General features: G+C 44.3%; 1 protein-coding gene across 4 annotated transcripts in view; it reads left to right on the plus strand.

The window, feature by feature from the left end:
- Positions 1 to 7,467: 7,467 nt before the first annotated feature.
- LOC147252939 (lamin-A-like) overlaps positions 7,468 to 23,220 on the plus strand; it is a 40,994-nt gene continuing 25,241 nt past the window's right edge. The window contains exons 1-3 of one of the 4 annotated variants that reach the window (XM_086217866.1): positions 7,468 to 7,637; positions 13,733 to 13,961; positions 15,850 to 16,227. In XM_086217866.1, the coding sequence (XP_086073992.1) occupies positions 15,893 to 16,227 (335 nt within the window). In that variant the 5' untranslated portion in view covers positions 7,468 to 7,637; positions 13,733 to 13,961; positions 15,850 to 15,892. Of the gene's footprint in view, positions 7,638 to 13,054; positions 13,172 to 13,732; positions 13,962 to 15,849; positions 16,228 to 23,220 lie in introns of those variants that run through there. The other 3 variants (XM_086217865.1, XM_086217867.1, XM_086217868.1) reach the window with 3 other exon arrangements.

Below are 23,220 nucleotides of genomic sequence, written 5' to 3' on the forward strand. Positions count from 1 at the left end.
GCTTTACAAACAGCAAAATGAAGCTATAAGGAATGTAAGACCTGGTGTAGGTTTTTGTTTTGTTTTTTTCCCACAGCGAAAACACAGATTTTTGCTTCCTTAAAGGAAGTCAAGGTGCGTGTGTTGTTGCCATCCGTGCACACGCGTGGAGGGATGAGCGGTGCCAGTCTACCTGAAATTCTTGTGAATGTTAAGAAAAATGTAGAAAATACTCCCAACACTTTACCGCCAGCCACACTCATTCTCCATTCACCTGAGGAATAAAGAGGTCTTGACATGATAACCGATGAGTTCAAATGGCAGTGAATTGCTGTTCAATGAAATGTCTCAGGAATCTGTCGCTGTGCGCTTTGTGTTATTTATACGTTTTATCCACAGCTATAAAATCAAACGTATTATCCTCCATCATCTGCAGCATGTCCCCCCCCCCCCCCCCACACACACACACACACACACACAGCTTTTAACTGGGTTCCAACTTTCACACCAAAAACAAAAACACACACAATCCTCCATTTGGGCTTGTACAACAGACTGAGCATGGCATGTGACTCCTTGAGAGATTCATTATGAATATTTTAGCATTTCTTGTGAGAACACCTTCTGCCTTTTAATAACGCATAGAATGGAGCAACAATATAATCACAAATTTCCACGCCGTAGGAAAATAGAAACAATATATAAATGCGATAAAGTGGTAGAGCAGGTGTGTTTATATGCATAATCATGGTCTAGACGCGCTCTCAGGGTGCCAATCAGGAAGGGGCTCGTTCCCCAAGGGCGTGCGTGTTGCAGATGAAAACTCATAGGGAGACTCCTGCTATGAGGCCAGGATTAAACATCCCCCACTCCTCCCTGTAACATGGATGAAAAACAGCAGCAGGAGGAGAGCGGGATGGCGTGATAGCATGATGGACCAGAGGGTGGGCCCAGGGGGTCTGCCCCCAATCCTCACCCCACCCAGTGGAGAGGCCAGAGGATTGGGTGGGGAGCACGATCAGGATGGGGACAAGCGCTACACAGGGGCCAGCCTCTCAGTGGTGTATACTGTGTCCAAGAGGTTGTCTGGCTCCATTAAAAGGGTCCACTGGGAGTCCAGAGCCTCAATCAATAAAAAGGATGGATCTGGGATCGTGTTTCCCCCCTTTCACAGACCTCTCTCTGGCTTGATGTGAGAGTTTTGAAGGCCTGATTGGTGATACTGTTGCATCATGTGACCTTTGTGACCCTGAGTCAAACCTCTGGTTCTGAGCTGGACCGGGCAATAAAATCATGACAGCAATACACCACGATATTTCTTTTTAACCATATCGATATTCCAGCCGCTGGTATCGACACCGTATCGCAGTACATTGTGATATAATGGTGTGTTCATAGGGTGGCACGGTGGTGCAGGGGTCAGCACTGTTGCCTCACAGCAAGAAGGTTCCGGGTTTGCGTCCCGGCTCGTTCACGGGATCTTGGTTGTTTGTCTCTATGTGTTGGTCCTGTGATGGACTGGTGACCTGTCCAGGGTGAACCCCACCTCTCGCCCGTAGCCGCTGGGATAGGCTCCACCCCCCTGACCCTTAACAGGATAAGTGGTAGAAGATGGATGGATGATGTATGTTCATCCATGTATGTTTTGCTAGCTACTGAGTGTTTCAGTCTTACTGCTCACTGAGTGAAACAAGAACTCATGTACACGTTGAGTGTAATGTACGGTGGACACACTTGTTTGTTTGTTTGCTGCCTGACAGTAGTTTTACTTAGTTTTTACTTTTGTTTTGATTTTTTTGTTGTTTTTGTTTCCTGCTTCGCAGCAGGAAATATGGACCATGTCACGGAAATTTTGAATAAAGTAGTTATGATTGCTCAGTTGAGTTTTGAAAGGGTAGCGTTGTGTTGGTACACAGATTTTCAGATCCTTTTTTTTCCCCATTAAGTTGTGTAGAGTATTGCAATATTTATCGTGACAAAACAGCAGTGTGAGGTCCCCGCCAATAGCCCTCGTTCTGAGCGCACGCACGTCCAGCTGGCTGATGTGGTCACTTCATGTGTCTACAGGCTACAGTTTTCATTCATACTGTTTTGTGTGTGTATGTTACAGGGCACTTGGGAAACTTGGAGTGAGCTCATGTTTCCTGCTTCAAAACAACAACAAAAAAACCTTCGATGATCTTGACCATCTGGCCGTCAGAGTGCCCCTTTGTCCCCCCCCCCCCCCGTTGAAAGGCATCTTTGGGTTTACTGTGCCGGAGAGACACACACACACACAAATCTCTTTGTCCAAGAGCTCATGCAAATATTGCTTTCACCTATGGACAGTATCCATCTTTCAAAGGGGACAGACTTAATCGGCTGTAAAGACATCTCTGAGAATCCCAAAAGGACATCCCTTTGACTTCCACAGCCAGATGTCCTTTTCAAGACTTTTCTGGTGCCCCGCTGTCACATGAATGAGGCGTCTGCAAGCACAAAGGGATGTGTTGGCTAACCACCACGTGCTGATGCCAGTGTGAATGGGCTCTCAGGGATGATGTAAGACTTCATGCAAATGATACCACATTTTGTAGCTGACGACAGCCGTGAAGTCCATCAGCTGGAACCGTAAATCCAGAGGCCACTTTGTGTCTTTCGTCCTGTATCATAAAACTATTTGCCTTCCTTGGGTCATTTATGTTTGTTTTGTCTGCAGAACATTTTGCTACGATGTTAAGGTTTTTTTTCTCTTTTTTTCAAAGAACCGTTTAAAGCAGCGGACTGAACTCAATGTTATAATTAGCAAATATAACAGCACAAACTGGAAGAGTGTTCTAAGAAGAAATCAGTGACTTCGTGCACAAGTCTCTCCTCAAAGTGAGTGAGTCCCACCCTGGCCCACCTTCCGTCCGTCCGCTGTGTTTAGCATGTGACAGCCCGGTGGTTTTTCACGTAGACCTGCTGATCGACAGACAGACAATAGAGAAAAGATGTTGGACCACATCATCAAGCAGCTTGTTGCTTCGAGATATTTTCCAGCATCCTTCATCATAGCGCTTCTCGCTCTTCAACTCCTCCATCACTGGGGTGAGTGAGGAAAAAATAAACCTGTTAAAAATGGCGCCTCAAATGATCAAGAGTTGACTCTGAAGGACTCCAACTCGAGCTCAGACGTATCCCATAGAACTCGGCTCATAATGATGTACCTCACTTCATATCTGTTAACAACGGGGTCGATGTTATTGTGTGTTCTCTCAGCAGATCACGTGACCCACTGTTACAACACTGCTGCGTGTTTTTGCAAGTAGAGTTTTGTCTGATACCCAGCGGTGACAGTCGTCAGAGCACTTTGTACTCTTAGTGATTATTTTCATCACCAATAAACCTGCCAGTGTGCTCTTATTAGCCATGTTAGTGGCCTGGCTTTAGGGAGGGCAGTGTCAGTCTGTCTGTCTGGTTGGTGCACCAGTTTGGTTCAGAGCAACTATTGGACGAAATGTTTTGGAGACATTCATCGTCCCCAGAGGAGAACTTCTCACCATCAGGGCAGAGACAGCAGTGAAATTCCCATCAGCCTCAGCTGGACTTTGGAACAACGCTAATCAGCCAGCATGAAGCACAACGATTCTGAACACATAAGTTTTTAACCAAGTGCATATTTATGGATTTTCAAGCGTCAGAAAATTGACAATGTAGGCATATGTGTCCGTCTCGGACTCAACACAATAGTGTGTGTGCCTAAAAAAAACAACAACAAACAAACAGTAATGAGAACATGGGTCACATGCTAGAGCCTGAGTTTGAGAAAAAAAAAAGAGTCAAATATGCCAAAATACTGAGATAAAAATAGCGGAGGGTAAATAGAATCAACAAAATAAAATCTTTATTTAGGCTATTTCACATATAAACATTTGTAGCTACCAAAACAACTGTCCAGTTTCAAACTTATCCAAGTTTGACCAACTTCTACCAGCGATTCAACTCACTTTAATCATGAAGTGTCTATTATTATGTATAAGGAAGACATGCGATATATTAGAAATGAAAAATGAATGTTCCCAGTACCTCCATGACTTCATACTGTTGTAAAATATGGGATAAATCATTTTGACTGTCACATGACCTTGTTACATAATCACAGCTTGACCTATTTGGTCTGATAACTTTTGGAAAGTCTGAGGAACTGCACGATTAAATTCTTGATCCACATTTTTTTTTTTTTTTTTTTTTTTAGAGGAACTGCTAGTTTGGCCTGCTTAAGTCTCTGGTGCACGTATCATGCTGCTGGATGTTAGCTAACGTCTACGCCGGTCGAAATCTACAGCAGGTTCCTTCTGAGCTGCTTTATTTACCAGAAACATATAAATATGCAGAATCAAATAACAGTCTGACTTCTTTTTCACCTTAAAGAAAAAAGTCCTAAACACACCCACTATTACTGTCCTCATAGAGGCTGAATTTCTTCAGACGTACACGGATATTCAGATCAAAATAAAATGAGTTTGGTTAGTAAATCTTATTCTGAATTTATTCAAGCGGTGAACATGAACATGCACCTGTAGCATGTTTAATCAGCACATTGACTGTTGGGTGTATTGAATGTGGAAGAATCCACATCGCAGGTGCAGCTTAGAACCCACACAAGGTCAATTTGACTGTAAGGAGGGAGGAAAATCCTGATATTTGCTCAACAAATCACTTCTTGACCAAGAGATGAATCAGCTTTGTTTCAGTCGACTCGTTGGCAACAAATCCCTTGTTGTGACAAGCAGGCCGAGCTGCACGTTTGCTACCTTTAATCTCCATGTACTCCAACACATACACCTGCTGTGACATACGCACATCCATACAGCTCCAACACACACACACACACACACACACACACACACACACACTCTCCCAGCTCATCCTCAAACAGCAAACACACAAACAGAGATGTTGTGACTGGGAGAGCTGGTGTCAGCTGGGAATATGAGTCAGGTAGTATGACTTCATTGCTTTTTGCGGGTATTAGGTCATCCTTGCCTCTCTCTCTCTCTCTCGCTCACTCTCTCTCTATCTCTCTCTCTCAACTCCCCCCCCCCATCACATTGATGCCTGTATAGCGAGTGACACGCCTAGTGATGAGTAAGGCCCACCTCACCACTCGCTTCCCGTACGGTGGTGACCTCACACACGTTGCAAGGAGCTTTGAACTCAGAGAACTGCAGCGCTTCACTTTCTTCTCTGCACCTTTTCTAATTCTGTTTAATGGATCAGAGATGATATAGCATATAAGATGCTCTGACTCAGGTTTGGCCACTACTGTCCACAATGGGAGGGTTCAGTTATAATCTGCAAATTAAATCATGGCATCAGTATCAACTGGTAATCGGTTGCGCATCATTTGAATCATGTATTATTCTTCTTTTGATGGCCTGTTGACTTTACACACATGATGCAGCAATGACAAGCATTTGAAGTGAGGGATGAAATGCTAATTAGAGGACAATAAACATTTTGTTTCATCATTAATAAAATCATTTGCGTACATTCACTCAACGACTCCAATCAGAGACAATTTGTGGTGTGCAGGTTTACTTGTGTATTACATTTAATGCATCTTAATACTTCTACTCAACTGAAAAGAGTTGTTGTTTTTTTTTTCACTCTTCTACATTTATTTGACAGCTATTATTGCCAGCTGTTTAGGCGTAGATTAAGATATTTCTCAAAAATGTCTCTTATCCATGGAAGAAGGGGGATGCATTTGATAGATTAATTGCACAAGAAGTTAAAATTCTCAAACCGCAAGATTAAAAATGCCGTTTAGTTAAAGTTTAAAGCAGTATTGTAGTATAGAGTGTATCTAATGTAATACAATACCGTACCATCCTGAATGGAGCCTTCCTGCGCAGTGAGTGTTTAATTTGTAGAATTTCGACCTAAAAATTAATAAAGAAGTTCCTCAATAATAAATGGTCTGACTTCCAGTTTAACCAGCTCCAGTAAATGTGGTTACATCCTCATCCATTATTGACAGCGCTGACGTCGAATATCTCATGACTGATTTCACTCAATATTGACTTCTGCCAATGTTACAAGTATAAAAACAACTTTTTTTTTATGATATTCACATTTTGTTCACATGTAAACTGAATTCCCCGCCCCCCCCAAAAAAAGAAAACAGTAACATCCCATTTCCAAACATTTGGGAAAACTCATAAATTTCACATTTATTGTTTCCTCGTCATAGATGATGAGCACTGACACCAATTTATGTTTAGAAATGACAAATATCTACCAATACTGAGCTGATTTTATCGCGCACCCTTAAAATACAAGACTACACCCATGCTTACTGTACGAGGCCGCTGCTCCGGACAAGTCTGCTTTGAAAGCTTCATCCTTTTGGTCACTTTTCCGCCAGGTTGCGTCGGGACACATATGTCCTCCGTACGCAAGCATCAAAAATATGTATCTTTTTAATTTTGCAATCATTTCTTCCGAGTTCCGGTACAGATGAGCACTCCCCTGAAGCCGCAGTACTACAGAAGTCTAATCACAAGTCGCACAAGTTTGCCAACATCCTCGGGCCTTGTTTTCTTGGAGATCATGATGCCTCCGAGTGACCTATTGTCCTGTTCCATCATTTATGAACATCATGAATGTAAACAAACCATTTACAGCTCGATAACATAGGTCATGTAAAATTCATGTTCAGCTGTTACATAATGATAAGCTGGGGTGCAGTAAAGAGGGGAGGAAACCTCAGACGCCCATCGCTGACAGAGGTCCTAAAAACATATTAGAGCATGACACTAAATGGCTGATGGTGGCTGAATATTATGTGTTATTATTATTTTTTTCATGGGGTCTAAAATCTCTAGCCGCACCCCAGATGAAATATATATGATAAGCAAATCCATGACGGGCTCTGTAAAATATCTCTCGCAGCACACTCCGGTTTGGTTTTAATTTGTGTTTTTGTGCGTGTTTGGATGGATCACGGGGAATTTAGCTGATGCACCATTCAACTGGGCCATCTGTACTGCTTGATAGTGGCAGTCATGCTGGTAGTTGCCTTGAGGAATGAGGCTCCCTGGCAGCCACTTTAATTAAATTATCAATTCATATGAAATCCAGCTCGGGTCAGTATATCAATCACAGTGAAAGTGGGGTCAGGAGGGGTCTCGACAGGAGGCCCTGTCTAAATAATGCTGCTGTTGTTTCATTCATGTAACATTTTTATGTGTTGATTTTTGTGATAACAGGCATCTGAAAGGTGTTTTTCTCCAGGCAAAGAAAACCTCTCTCTTTGTTTAGATTCCTGCAGCACAAAGATTACTCGCACTCCAAAGCATTGTTTCCTAATTTCTCAAATCTGCATCTGCCTGCATTGAAAATCCTCACCCAACTAGAAATAATCTGCATACGAGGCGGGGCGAAGCTTTAATTACTGTCGCCAGGGGGCGCCGGTAGGCTGCGCTGTAATTAGCAGAGATTGACAGCCTCGTCAGGAGAGTTTGGTTTGCAGGTGGCTGCTGACTAGAGGCGGTGCTGCCCACGTTCACGGAATATCAGGAGAAGAACCAGCCCGTGGATTATAGCATGAGACACGGCGCTGTCCTCAGGTCGAAAGGTCAAAGGGCTCGTGGTGCAAACGACAGAAAAAACTTTATTTACACAGCAAACCGGTAAGAAGTTTGAACTTTTGAGGAAACGTGTGCGGTTTGTGGCTGTCAGAAAGGTTTCACGTCGGTTCTGTCGGGTTCCTGCTTCGGGTCAGAGGGACACAGAGAGGGGGATGAAGTTGGTCGTGAACTTTGTGACCCGAATGTCGAGACGTGTCACTCCCAGGTGTGATTGTCCACCGGTGGGTGGCGCTTCTCATCGTTTCTGTGCTTGTGAGTGATTTGAGCAGCAGGGGAAGACAGGGGGCGCCAGAGAGACACTGAGAGTCATTCATGAGGACAGCAGGCTGCAGGGATGTACCCTCAATTACCAGTTAGTACACACAGCTAAATATACATCCTGCTGACAGTGTAAGAGAACTTAATGGACATTTTCTGCTAGATTAGATGTATAACTGAAGACTACTCACCAGCAATGCAAACAATCTTCTCAATCTTATTTGTCTTTGCCTTTTCAGGAAATACTCTTCAATATGTTTCTGGATTCAGAGATAATATAGATCTTTGTTACAAAAACGACTGATTTCTCACATTTGACTCAGTTTGTTTTTTGGCACTTTTGTTGTGACCTCAGATTATTCATCATTTTTCTCTTTTTTTTTTTGTACAGAATGAGCAACAAGGGTTTGTCAAACAGTTGCTGTTTTATTAAAATTATTGCTTTTTTGAGCAGTAGTTCTTCATTCACGCGTTTCAGCATCTTTAATGAGACTATTTGATTCTTAAGGTTATTGTTTTTAAACTGAATAGATAGTTTTCTTCTTTTTTTTCCCCCCAATTTTTTTTTTAATCTATGAACGTAAAAACAATGCAAAGTTTAGAGGTAGAAAATGTGCAGTCCTGCTTGTTGTAACACGGATTCACATGAACAGATTACAGGAGAACATGTGCGACCACTTTGTTTCGCGGAAAACACGTACGATTATCAAACCCAACTCGCCATCCATCTCAGAACTCTATTTTTCTTCCTGCTGCTCCACTTTGATGCCTGTTTACTGCGGATGAGTGATACACAACCAAAGTCTGACAGAAGATTGTTGCCTTCACGATCATCTTGTGAAGTTTCTCATCATAAATCAGAGTTCCCGAGGGGTTTGGGTGCCGATCATGGCCGGCTGTTCAGATTACACATGTTTAAAATTGATCGCCTCCTCGTAACTTCTAACCTGAATGTCTTCGGGTTTTGTCGGCATACAGATGTGAGTCACACATTTGGAGTTGATATGGTGGGGCCTGTTAGAAGGGGCGTGGCAGCATATCCTGACATACTACATGATACTGTATGGATAAACTGGTCACAGATGGTAATGTTTGTGTTGAAAATGTTAATGTAGAAGTGCTGCATCATGATTCTGTCATTCTTGCGTACAAGACGCTGTGATATTGGCGTATTGCGGCTCCCACCCCTGGTTGTTTGGAAGCAGATGCTTATGTCGCACGTGTAAGAGCGTGAGAAGCCACACTAGTGAGAAGAGACAGTCCACAAAGACCGTAGAGTTTCAGCTGGACAGAAACTCACGGTCAAGCTGGGAACGGAGGGCAAAAGCAGCTCATCATCATCTGTGTGCTCACCACAGCCTCTAATGTGGCTTATTTTTTGAAAGTGGAATTTTCTTATACAAAAATAACTCAAACGTGAAAATCCTCAGTTCAACGCTTGACTCCAGAAGCAGGCCCCGACCGGCCACAGGGACCACCAGGACTTTTCCCACTTGCCTGGCCTGCCAAATAGCCTGAAGGCTGTAACCCATAAGATAAAAAATAAATAAAAACCAGCCCCATGTGGCCGACAGAAACAAGGCAGCCAGCCAGACATAGAAGGCTGAATTTATGTTACTCCAGTATTACATGGAAGCAGAATAAGGATATCTCAAAGATGGATGGATGAGGAAAGAGGAGGGGTGGAGCAGAGAGAGGGAGGAGAAGACCCTGGACAAGGGAGGGACCCCCAGTAAATCAGTGATGAGTCGAAAGCCTGCTAATGTTGCTAACGCTAGCGATGCATCGTCGTCATCGCCTGTCGTCAGTCTCCCGATGCTGGAGCCTGAGGTCATAATTCACACCCAGTCCTCTCGGGTGAATTACTCACAAAGCAGTGATACCAGTGAGGTGCATCCTCGCATCAGGATGGAAGATGGATGACAGGGAAGTGTTTATTAGAGGAAGAAAAACAAAAACTTTGAATTCATCATAGTTTTGTGTTAATATCCGCACGCTCCAGCCTTCAAATAAAAAGCCAGAGCCAGAACGAGCCGGAGCTTTGTCATGATGGGAGACACGTATTTGTAGACCAACCTGAACGTGTTAAAGAGGAAGATTAAACCCTGCAGACTTGAAGTTTCCTCTCTTTTTGTTTTTTAAACCAATTGTCACACTCCTGTTTCTTAGTTGAATTAAATGCTGACGGCCTGTGGAGGGAAATGACAGCAACACTTGCTGTTGATGGGTATCAATTGATGGGTATCAATTGATGGGTATCAGTTGATGGGTATCAATTGATGGGTATCAGTTGATGGGTATCAGTTGATGGGTATCAGTTGATGGGTATCAGTTGATGGGTATCAGTATCAGTAAAAGGGATGGCTATTGTGTTCTTGCTCTGCTCTCTTTTTGTCAGAGGGAGTGCTCATTTGTCTTGTTATAAGACATCAACTTGCACATTGTAAAAGCAGCTTATTAGTTTGGGATTCACAATCACAGATCCGGGAGGAAGAGGCCTGAGTGGGCAGATCTTTCTCGCTGCATTTCCAGGCCTGAATTATTCGAGTGTTAACCGCTGCACCACGTAAGGCTTTACTCTGACCTCCAGTAGTTACCGCCAGCTGGGTCTGGATGAGTGTAGTTTGGTCACTCTGGTTTCCTCAGAATTCTTGTGGGGAAATTAGTTACTTCTAAGTAATTAAGGTAATGAGTGAAGCATCTGATCCTCCCTGACATGAGCTCAGACACGCCCATGAAGGAAGATAACGCGCGGTATCTCGCATGTACGTCGCTCATTCCGCTCATGCACGTTCTATTTAAAGGCTATTTTGATGTGTTTTGGGGAGGATTTACATCACATTTTAAAGGAACAAGTGTTCATCTGTAAAATTCAGACCTTCAAACTGAGACGCTTAACATTTCCAGGGCATATCATGCTCTTGTGCATCGGTAGATATGGAAACAGCCTTTTATTAATGATTAATGTAAATGTGTCTCTTGAGCAGCAGAGATAAGTGAGAGACTGAGAGTTATAGCTGCTGCCGAGCTGCAAAGCAAGCGCAGGTGTTATTGTGTTCCTGATGAACTGATTATTCTAGTTTGTCAAATGAAAGATTAATGCTTCTGTGTACTTTTAGATTATACAAGGGGATCATTGTTGTATCGCCGCCTTATCTGAAAGATATTGTACATCTGTGCAGGAAACGGACTAGCAGGGATGAAAGGGAGACGCGGTTGCGTGAGCAGCTCCTCGGGTTTTGAGAGAGGAACGGGTTCACGACACCCTTTTTAGTGCTTACATGTCATTTCAAGGAGTTGTCAGTTTTCCTCATGCTGAAATTCCTGGGTGCCATTGCACAGCAGCGAGTCAGTGGCTGGTGATGGAGAAATAAAACCTTTAGGTTGCACAACGGGCACGCCTTGTGTTTTCTGCTGCCTGCTTGGAATGCTGCGAGGGCAGAGAGAGAGAGAGAGAGAGAGACAGAGAGAGAGAGAGAAAAAAAAGCAGCCAGGCAGGGACAAGAAGAAAGCACTGTTCAGTACTTGTCCTGTCTGGTGAGTTGCATCACATGTGTCAGGCCCGCTCCTGTCTTTGATGACTGATTCTGGGACTCGTGCTCCTGCCTATTCTGGGATGTGTTGTTGGAGCAGTACCAGCAGTTAACCACCAGAAAAGAATAGTTCGATTAGCACAGTTCCTTATTCAAAGCAGCATCCAAATAATCCACAGGATTCATTGGGTTACTCCCCCCCCCCCCCCCCCGTGTCTGTTACAAGATGTTTTCTTGTCACGTGTTTTAGCCCTAAGACAGATGCAGAACAGGTTAAAACGTAGTCACTGCAAATGTGTGTCCACGCTGACGGGAATGTACAGAAGCTGAGATCGGCTGTGTTTACTTGTCAATACCATTACCTCAAGAGAACGAGGCACTTTTGGAAAGACAACACTTGTTTTCTCCAGATAACCAAGATCGTTTGTTCTGGCAATGACGAAGAATGTTTTCTCGTCCACTAACATCATTCTCTCAAGACACCCGCGATCGTTTCTCTGAGATAACTAACATTGTTTTCTCTAGATGACTAGGATCACTTTCTCACAACATTTTCTTGAAATAACCAGGATAGATCTCCAGACAACTAGGGATAAGTGAACAAGCTTATCTGAATTGTTTCAAGACGATGAGATAAATGCTATCTCAGAAGAACAAAATAAATGTAGTTGTTATCCCAATGAAACAAGCTTTGATGCAGTTAGTCGCTGGTTAACTATTCACTAACTGGTTAACTGGAGCTGTTCGATGGCACTGCTCCTTTTTTAAATGTGACTATGTTCTGCTTTTCTGTCTCACGTCCTGGTAAATGAAGTCTTTGGCATGTAGACTGGACAAAGTGGCACCTTTTTTAAATGTGAGTGTTCTGCATCCTTGTGAACCAAACATCTTCGGTATGCGGCCTGTTGTTTAGACAAAGCAAGTAATCGGAAGTCCTGCATTTCACTCTTGGATGTGTTGGGTTTGTGTTGGGTTTGGCTCTTTGAAACAAAACAAATGATGGTCTGTAGACGCCTCTTCCTGTTCTGATCAACCACCAGCAGGCTCGTTCCACATTTGCGTCTGTTCCAGCCGTGCTCCTGTTGGGGATGAAATTTCGTTCCTGTTTGTGCTCACAGTCGAACACAAGAAAGGGAAACTCAGAGTCGGTAGGCAAGCTTGTTGAAAGATTTTTGGACAAGCCAGGCATTTTTGTGCAAGTTCACAAGACTTGTTTTTCCTAGGAAGAAGAAAGAAAGAGAGAGAGAGAGAGAGAGAGAGAGAGAGAGAGGTAGGGAATGAGGAGGAGGAGGAGGCTGAACAAGTGAGCTGTTTTAAAGGGGACGTGTGACTCAAAGTCAGCTCCAGACTCTGACGGATCCTTTCCACTGGAAGGCCACACCGAAGCCAGGATACTCCCTGAACCACCAGGCCTGCCCCATGCCCAAAAACAGAGATGCTGCCTTTGCCCTTGTTTAACCGCACATGAATACACACACGTCTATTGCTATGGTGAGGAGACACAGACACACACACACTGAAAATGTCATTTTCCCCTGCATCAGAACTTGATTGGACCTGTGATTCCATTAACTCCACCCAGAGACAATAAATATAAGGCCTGAATCAACTCGATGAGAGTCAGACGTTTATAAGACCTTGAAGATGACCTGTGGGAATTATTTAATCATGAAGTGGGATCAGAATATCACCGGTTTGTGGACATTTAACACCATGGATTTAGTGGATGACCACGTTGGCAAGTTATTTTTCTGCCACGGATAACTCTAGAAACCCCGTTATGAGGTGATGAATCATTTATATTTTGGGGCTTATTTATTTATTTTTATCCTGCAACATGTTGGTGTGTTTGTTCTTGTCTAATTTAGAGAGGATATTTGCTGTGTAATCACACTTATCACACAAATTGCAACAGAAATGTTCCATGTATTCTCTCCGGAGGAGAATTTCACGGCCACATTCAACCATTAAAAAAAGAAAAAAGAAAAAAAGGCTGAGATTGTAGTGTTCAGAGCAGCAGAGAGGAGCAGGAGACTAACACACACTTTCACCCACCTGGGGAGCCGCTGAGTATCATCAGAGTCACCGTGCTTTATTGACAGAGCACTTGCACCATCGCTGAGGTCAGTCCGTTTGCGAGGGCTCAGTCTCAGTGAAATGAGAGAGGAAAAGATAGGGCCAGTGCAGTGAGAGATAAAGCTCAGCAGCTGCTTTGTATGTGTCCACACACACACACACACGCACGCACACAGATAAACACACTCTCTCTGTCTAGCCTGACTCCTCCTCGCCACCCCACCCTCCTCTCTCATGCTCCCGCCTCCTCACTCCTCTCTCCCTCTTCAGCAGTAGGTACATGTGCAGTGAGCGACAACTAGGAAAGCAGTTCAGGGCACGAGCCAAAGGCACACAAACCCACCAGCAGAGAGCAAGACTACATTATTCAACAGATCCTCTTCTCTACGCTCCTCAGGGGTACGGCACACACACCCACACCAGCAGATAGCCTTCCAGAAAGGTCCTGCATACTCTTTTATTCCAGCAGGCTGCAATTGAGAGGTCTCACATAAGCGAGGTAAGGTCCACAGTCTCTGGTCAGATTTTTGTCTTCCTGTGAGAACTTCTGCTGCTACACTCACACACAGTAGAGGCAGTGCTGTCGGTGTTGTGGTGACAGTATTGTGCTTGTATAACTTGTTCAGTCCGTTAGCTCTCTTCGCTTTGGGAGGGAGTGGTGAGAAATAACTTTGTTACGCAAAAACTTGTAGCTCATTTTCATGTCGGCTGTTGAAAAGTAAAAAGTGGAACCTCAGGCAGCACCTGTGAGGGCTCGACATATTTTTGGGAGCTTAAATGCGAGCTTCATTTATTCAAAGTTAGTTTAGAGAGCACTTGTGAGTGTACTGCTTCTCTTGTGTGGGCGTGTGCATGCATGTGCGCACCATCCCACCCGCATGGGTGTGCATGTCCTTACGTGCACTTTTGGTAATGGGCGGTGAGGGAATGGATGGCAGGGTTTGGTGTGTCCACCCACCGCCAAACCAGTTGGAGTAGGCTTTCCCGCCATTTACTTGGAGAGGCTTGCGAGTGGAGCAGCTGGGAGTGGAGCAGTTGTTAAGCCACCAGTTTAACCACAGTTTAACCACAGTACCGATACATTTACTGATATTGTTCAAGGCCCTGTTTGCATTTGCAGTGCGGAGAGCGCCTGTGGAATTCCTCTATCACATTTTCGCAGTGGCCATCCGAAATATGTATTTGCATTTTTAAAACTTGTTTCAAAAAGCAGTGTTTATTATATCTGTTGAAAGATGCCGTATGCAACGAGTGTGGATTGTTCACTCGGTGAAACAAACCCTTTCAGGAATTTTTATTGGAGATTCTACACATTTTGTGTTGTGTGTTAAGCAAATGAAGTCACTCAATAAAAATATCAAAATCAGCATTTGTTTTTCAAAAAAAGAATTGATTCAAATTTGAATGATCACCAAAGGTGGTGGCTAGTAAGACAAAGGTGGCCCGCCTCTGAGCTCGCCTGGTAAAACTCTGCTCTAACGCAGCACTCGCGTTTTCATTCCGTTACTACACATGCAACCACCGCAAAGGGGATGTCCCACCACATCAGGATGTCCCGTGGTTCGATTTACAAAAAAAAACATTTTTAAAAGATGAGTCAACTCTTCAGTATTGAGAATGATTCTGAAACTTGTGGTTGGCGAGCTGATCACCGCGGTAACATAATCAAAATAAATGAGGAAGCAAATAAGAGCTTTTTTTTTTTTTTTTTTTTCCCGAGGGGTTTGCCTCCATTTTGGTAAAAATATTTTTCTCTTTTGGGCTCCCTCGTTGCAGCTCTACATTTCAGAGTAATTATGCTGTGTTTGATTACTGGAGGTGAGGGTGGTGTTTGTGGGAAATATGTTTACTCAGGAGCCAACTGTGCGAAGTGGTTTAACTACTCTGGCAACAATTTAATGGAGCCAGAGGAAAGAACAGCAAGGCATGTGCTATTACAGTGTGTTACACTCCGATGTGAAAACACCAGTGTGAAAAAAACGGGGCTTTGTTAGAAACAGTAAAAGCAGAAAAAGGGCAAGCTAGCTGTTCAAGGCTTCTCTTATAAAGTAATAGTGGTTTAGCATTTTATTAATCTGAAGTCATAGAAAGCAAGAATCAAGAAAAACAGAAAATGTTCGGATTAAATGGAGGATCGTGATTAAATGTCCTTTCAAAGGGGCTTACTGGCTATGGAGTGTATAATTGTATGGAAATGTGAGTAGACCAGCGCTGGCGGCAGGTTGCCCAGACAAAGATCACGCTTATGCAAGACTGGAAAATGTCTTCAGTGTAAACGCCATTAAAGTGTAATTCGGCTGAAGATTTGCTGCACTGCGTTTCTAGGGAAGGTGCCCAGATACTGTCATTTACTTCAACTCTCCTTTCATTGTCCTCCTCCTCCACAGCCAGTGACTCATCTCCCCTCTGTAACGCTGAGCCATTATCACCATGGAAACACCGAGCCAGAAACGCACCAGCCGCAGTGCCGTGTCCCCAGCCCGTATCACCCGGCTGCAGGAGAAGGAGGACCTTTGCAACCTCAATGACCGGCTGGCTGTCTATATCGACAAGGTGCGCTCGCTGGAGGCGGAGAACGCCGGGCTGCGGCTGCGCATCACCGAGTCAGAGTCCTCTGTTAGCCGTGACCTCTCTGGCATGAAAGCGGCCTATGAAGCTGAACTGGCTGATGCCCGCAAAACTCTGGACCAGGTGGCCAAAGAGCGAGCTCGCCTGCAGCTGGAGCTCAGCAAGATCAAGGAGGAGTACAAGGAGCTGAAAGTCAGGTAGGAGGAGCTTGTGGGAGGTGGAGCTTGAGCGGGAGGGGCTGTCAGTAGTGGATGTGGCTTCATACATGCTTTGATAGAGCCTGCAGTTGATACATGAATTACCACAGGCAGTTAAAAGTATTCCGCAGGAGAATGAGGAGTCATCCATAACCATGTTGCTCCTGTACGATCACCTTTGTTTGCCGTGGTCTTGTGCCTTGTTGGGAGAATTCCGAGCTTTTTTTCGGCAAGTGAGCTCACAGTAACCCGGGAATGTTCCTACTGCTCTGATGCACGTGAGGTTTGAGCCAATAACGGCTGAAAGATGTTTAAATCGTGGCACAGTTCAACATGAGCAGTCAGATGAACCTGTAGGAGGTACAGTGAAGCTGAAGAAGTAAACTAATAGGATCTATGTGGTCCGAAAATTCCTCCATCCGTCCGTCGTCAGCCACTTGTCTTGTTTCAGGTCGTGGAGGGCTCCAGCCTCTCCCAGCTGTCATTGGGCGAGAGGCGGGGGACAAATGTGTATTATTCATAAATTTCCCAGAGATATCCCTCATGTCATTCTGTTAGGAGTTGAACACTTTTCTAATCTTATCATGTTTCCACAACATCTCGTGGTGCTAGTTAAGACAGCACAGCAGTCAAAACACAACGTGTGGCTCTGCTGCAAAGCTGTAATTTTATGTTTTGTGCCTCCAGTTCACATCTTTTGTTGTTTGATAAAACTAACATTGTGCAACACCCTCTTTTTTAGCAGGAATGTGGAGTGTGAAGCCATACCCTTCATTATTATTGCAGATCACATTCTAGGCGGTTAAGTGTGTATGCCTCGTCAGCTGCCAAGTAGAGTTTTGTCACTTTAAACCCTCGGGGCTGCCTGATAAGTCACACCTCCAGCCAAACAGGCCCCACCTTAAACACACAGTCTGTTCTGCTAATGACAGAATGTGCTTCATGAGAAAACTCCTAGAAAGTGTTGCTTAAAGCTGTTTGTAACAACTTACCACAACATTGGCACCGCGCGCGGAAGCTTATTATTGATGCCTGCTGTCTGGTGGTAGTTATAGCATAAAAAAAGATGCCTTACCCGCTCCATCCAGGCGCATAAAACGTGTAGGTTCACGGCAAAGACTGTGTCATGAAGGTGTATAAGCAAAGGCCCATTCTTTTGGTCAGAGTCACAGCCGTGCGTATGAGCTGTCCTCTTTCATATATCATAGTCATCATTGTGAAATTGGAAGCACGTGCCTGAGCCACAGACACTGCTGAAGTTCATCACCTTCAATTGAAAAATACCGTTTGCGCCTCATTTGTTTCGACGTAACGATGAGGACGAGCAGAGTTTTAGAAGATTATGAAATGGGGACACCCATGGAGAGATGTGTGTGTTTCACTTGGTGTCGCAGCAATGGAATCACAAACGGAACAAAAACCACCAAAGGGAAATAAAAGTAACAGGAGGATCCGCACCCTGGCCGAGGAAAAAAGAGAACGGTTGGACCACAAACGAAAGGCAAAAAAAGTGACAAAAACTCACCTGTTCAAAAAAAAAAAAAAAACACACCTTGTGCAGCTAGCTGTAGTTCACACCCTTAAAAAGAACTTACAAAAGTCCATTCATCTTAATCTTCAGGGTTTGATGAAATATCTACCTGAACACTTCTCAGATCAGAAGAATGCCAGAGAACCAAGAACTCTCACCTGCAGGTGTGTGTTAGGAATAGGTGTGTCAGGGGTTTGGGGCGTATACATTGTTTATATGGTGTGATGAAATTTATTGTTTCGCTTGCACTTTACTTTATCTGCAGAACATACAAGGAAATCTGAGATTAATTACTTACAAAGTAAAGGTCACATAAAAGTGCGAATGTCCTTGAGCTTTTAGAAGAGGTTTGTTTGGTGCGGTGGATGGTAACAGATGACTTCCACTATTTAACTTGGAGAGTCAGTTGCAGTTATTAGCGTACAATTATATCATCTCCCCCGAAATACTTCAAAAATACTTGCCTCTTTCACCCGATGAATGCTTGGAGTCTCACCAGCAGGTTGACAGACGTTGCTAATGGTGTTGTTTTGAGGATAAAGAGAGAATGGCAGGTTTTCAGGTGAACGTCTGTAGATTAGACTGTAGCTGCAGGCCTCCACTTGTGGTAGCGGCTTCCAGAGAATGTGTCAGCATCTCATAAGAGTTCAGCTGGGGCGAGAAGGGGGTCAGAGAAAATGAAACTACTAAATATAGTGTAGTATTTGTTATCGACACGTGGTCACTTTAGGACGACGTGTGCTCCTTTGCAGGCTGCAAAGATTCCCTGTTAGCAGCAGAATATAGAAGCAATACAGTGTTTTTATAGTCGTAAGCGGTTACAAACAGCTGGGGGAGTGTTTTTTTAAATTAGCACTGTCCCTTTTCCTGAGGTTTTCCAATTTCCAGAGGACACACCCTTGTGAATAGACCCAGAACACAGGGAGGATATTTGACATGGAACCTGCCTCTGATAGCGTTTGTGCTCTGCAGCCAGGGTTTGGTGTGTTATTCTGGTGACAATAAGCCAAACCCGTGCCTCTGTGGTTCATTAATTTGCTTTTGCTGGAGGTGGGTGAGATCCAGATGAAAGGTGATGCGTAGCACGCAGTTGTTGATAGAATAGTATTGAACAGATCAAAACCGCCTCCTCCTCTACCGGCAGGATATCTCTCATTTTGCTTCTGGAAACTCCCCAGCTGCTGCTTGAATAAAGCAACAGCTCCTGTAGTGATATAGTTTTTCAAGGGAGGAAATCTATTGGTGGGGGGGGGGAAAAGTCAATCCAGCCTGCGCCGGCTTTATCTGCTATATTTGTGTTTGGTGTTTGGTTGCCATGGTGCAGGGAGCCTTGGCAGGACCGTGTGACGGGGTGGTGACTCAGAGGTTTTTTTTCATGGCCTCTGGAATGGGCTGACTGTGGACTCCTCTCTGTATCTGGAAGTCCTGTCTATTAATACACACTGACTCGCTGCTTTGACTCGCCGCTCAGCGTCAGATCCCGACAGCAGCCGACTACAGTACATTAACTCTTTATTTGTGTTCCGCTTGGTAATTCCTCCCATGTTTGTCGTGATCACGCAGCAACAGGTGAGGCTACAGTTGAGTGGACACGCCTGTTTAGCCCAGAGGCACGACACATGTGTCTCTCCACACACAAACACATCTTTATATGTGTAAATGCTACAAGGAACACATGCTCTCTCCCCTCAGGCAAAACCCCAAGCTGTTTGCCCGTTGTGCCAGCCATTCTCCCTACAATGCTATTTGACATGTGAATTATTCAAACTTGTACAAAAATACACAACAGGTGTAGGTGGAACGTGGTCTGATAAAGGGAGGTCTGAATTTGGAGGCATGCATGTATGCAAGGTGAGGAAAACCCCCCTAGATATCATCCTCAGAGCTACAGCGCCGCGCTGTCACGTTTGCCAAGGCCTTGTTTAGTCAGTTTTCCTTTTTAATACTGAAACAGAGAGCTCGCCTGGTGCCCAGACTAACCTCCAGCTGTGCCGCTGGCTGTGTAAAGCGAGTCTTTATGTGGGGTGGGGGGTGGGGGGGGCTGGCTGGCTGGCTCATCAGTATCACTGGCAGGACTCATTCCCTTAATCCTCCTTTAATGCTCCACCCAGACAAACAAGCAGATACCAGCTTGTTTAAAGGGAGAAGTTCATCCTACACATCCAGATTTGATGGCACGGTTTAGTCCGTCTGCATGTTTTTTTGTTTTTTTTTTGTGCAAAAGTTGTGCTCATACCTAAGTTACATTAATGGGTCGGAAATGTTCCAGCTCTTTATTCACTTGGGACTCGCAAGAGAACATTGTCACATTTGTAATTGCCACAATTACCACAGTAAATCCTGACAACCCTACCCACGCGTCTCCCTCATTACACGTTCCAGATTATATGAAGTTACACATATTTTTCATGACGCATGTTTAACTGCTGGACTCCAGTGATCCTACTTCTCTGTAACTTTACCCGTTCGGCCACTCTGGGCTTTAAAGTTTCTACGTTTCACTTGTGTACGTTGAATTCTGGTCCAGGATCAGCTTCCAAAATATTTGTGATGTCACAAATCCAAACAGACTTCCATTGTCGCACTCTGCACAGTGAATCTCCAACTTTCCTCTGTGGGAACAAAATGAAACACATGAAGGTTCTCCTCTATTTGTGTGATACGGCTGCAGCTCGAGAGGAAGAGTTGAGAGAGAACAGCCAGGCGGCTCCGGATGTCAGCGTGGGACGGACGAAAGCAGGGATTTACCTGCTTGGCCCCACCTGTCGGCTCTGTGTGGTTTAGGGTGTGGCTGCAGGACCAGCTTAGTCTGTTGGTACAACGTGTTCACAACCTGAGGAATCGGACGCTGTGCTAGACAAAATGTGACAGAACATAACTTGGTGGTACTCCAAAGTACACCGAGATAGAAAGATCCGGGAAATGTTCTTAGTGTCTTCACGGTTTGACAGAAGCCAGAATTCGCTGCGGTGGCATTCTGAAGTGCCCCAGAATTCAACAGGAAGTGCTGCCAATCCCTTTTCAGTATTTCTTTTATTGTAACCATGCTGTCCCCGCTTTTAGGCCTTAATATGACCGATGTATTGTAACGGTGATTTGTTTAGATTCAGGTTTGATGTCTTTGTTGCTCACAGAGATTAAGCTCAAATTTTATTGCCGTAGTCAAGTGTTTTGGCTCCATTAGCTCATAATGTCCCATTAACATGTGAAGCTGCGCTCTGACCTTTAAGTGTTACAATCTGGTGACAAATATTATTTGTCATTCCTGATGCTGTACAGCAGGCACTGACATTTATGGCACAAAGAACGTGGATGTCACGTTCTGTGCCCCCACACTGCCGGTCGGGCCTGGGAGCAGCAAGATGATCCCCAGAAATTCCCTTTTTAAATGATTAGAACTAGAATGAGTTGCCGTATAGAGACAACAGGTATTTCTTGAGACCCCAGATTTAACTTTGTACTTTTAATTTTTCCATCTCGGAGCAAATTACAGTCATATCTTGTGGCTTCAAAGCATATACTTTTCTCTCTTTACTCAAAAGACAGAAACAAAGCAAAACATGTGTAAGCAGTGTCTATGAATCAACCACCTTTGAGGTGTGTGTGTGTGTGTGTGTGCGTGTGTGTGTGTGCGTGTGTTTAGGGTGGGGGTTACCAGTTTGGCACCTTTTTATTGTAAGGCCTGGGGGGGTGGAACTGTACTTTTGCACATCGTGTCATAGAAGCTTTGTTTATGTGGGCAACCTGTACCCTGCTGTGAGGGAAAAGAGCAGCGCGATGGAGAAGTTGCCCACGTGAATGTCATCAGACGAGGTTTAATATTAGTCACGGTTTGACTGTCTGTGGCTACGGTTTCTACAATTAACACGTCTCCAAGGTAACACCCCATACACCCCTGGCTGCCATTAGTGAGCGATGTTATAAATAAGAGTAGGAGTCATTCAAGCTGCTCATGTCAGATTTGTTGTGATAAGATATTTATCTCCAACTCTTCCTAAAATGGCCATGAGTGCGTCTGCGCTCTACTGCCGATGAGGTAGTTTAGCTTCTCAGATTCCTTTGCTGTTCTATAAGGTGGATTTCTTCCAGTAGTCTGGTGGCCCACAGGGAATCTGCATATTCATTTTCCTAAAGCAGAACTATTTTGTTCGTTTAATTCCACATTTGAATCTGTGACTCCTCCTCCTCTGCAGCTTTGCAGGGTTTACTTTTTAAATGATTCTTTGTCTACTACTTTATGTAGCCTCTCGGTTCATTCTTTCTCTTTAAGAACCCCCTTTCTTCAAGCCCACATTCTTAATATGGGCCGGAAGCCTGCCTAGGGGCAGCTTCCCTGGACATGGTGGGTGTGGTCAGCCTGTAGAAGATGACCATATAAAGACATCCGTGTCAAAATGACATCACCGTGACACTAAAGTAGAACAAAACATTGAAACAGAGTTATGTGGTTCAGTCTGAAGCCTGAGATTTACGAAAAATGATGTTTTCATACCACATTATTTACCGTGTTTGTTTGGAAGATTCAACATTGTACAATTATTATTGTACTTAACAGGGCTCCTGTAAGTGATATGACTGCATTCAAAGCTGTCAATAAATACCAAACAGTTGTAGGGTGCTAGTGATGAACCATGGATATTACTGTAATTGCTCATCAGTCAAAAGTACTCACCTTGTCTGGTATCTCAAAGCAAGTCTGGCAGCTTTAATCATCCTTGACTTCATCGCTGCAGTAAAACCTCAGCAGCCTCTGAGACATCCGCATTCATCCATTTACCACAATAATTAGCAAATCAACAATAATCATTGTTTGGATGATAATTTGGCTCTTGCCAGTAGAAACAAGCTAGGTGGCCTCATCACAGTGGGAGGAATCGCAGCCAGCGTAGGAGCCTCCCTGCCTCTGAGGTCAGCGTTTGATGTCTTCCCCTCAGGCCGCAACAGAGATGTGAGGTTTCCTTTGTCTTTGTTGCCGTACAAATGTTGGATTGAGTTTTACCGTTCTGGAGATTTCCTCTTTGCATAGACTCCCTGCTTGGCTGAAGCCATAGGAATCTCTCTGTTTGACGTAGGCCATCGGTGATTTTTCAGTTTTTCTTTTGTCTACTGTGGTTTGCAGCAAAAACACACAAATCGCACGATTTCCCTATGAGGAGCAAAAAAAGATTCTTTGAGTAAGCAAACTCATTTCAAGTATGGCGATGTTATTTGTTGATTAAAAGGCCGTTATCAGGAGCATAGATTTGAGGTAGGATGTTCCCCCGTCTACCTTCTGAGTGGCTCAGTGCTCATGATCTAATAACACACGCCCTCTAGTGGCTGCAGCAGTTATGACCACAGGAAAGAAGGGCATTGAATGTCGATGAGCAGGCGTGAGCAGGAAATCAGGGTGAAAGGATGGTGAGCGAGTAAAACTGGACTCTTCCGTGGAGACTCACAACACGGACTCAAGAATTACCTTT

This window comes from Aulostomus chinensis, chromosome 11 (genome assembly GCF_037954235.1).
Source record: "Aulostomus chinensis isolate RoL2024-O1b breed Wild chromosome 11, RoL_Achi_v1.0, whole genome shotgun sequence".
Classification (NCBI taxonomy): Eukaryota; Metazoa; Chordata; class Actinopteri; order Syngnathiformes; family Aulostomidae; genus Aulostomus; species Aulostomus chinensis.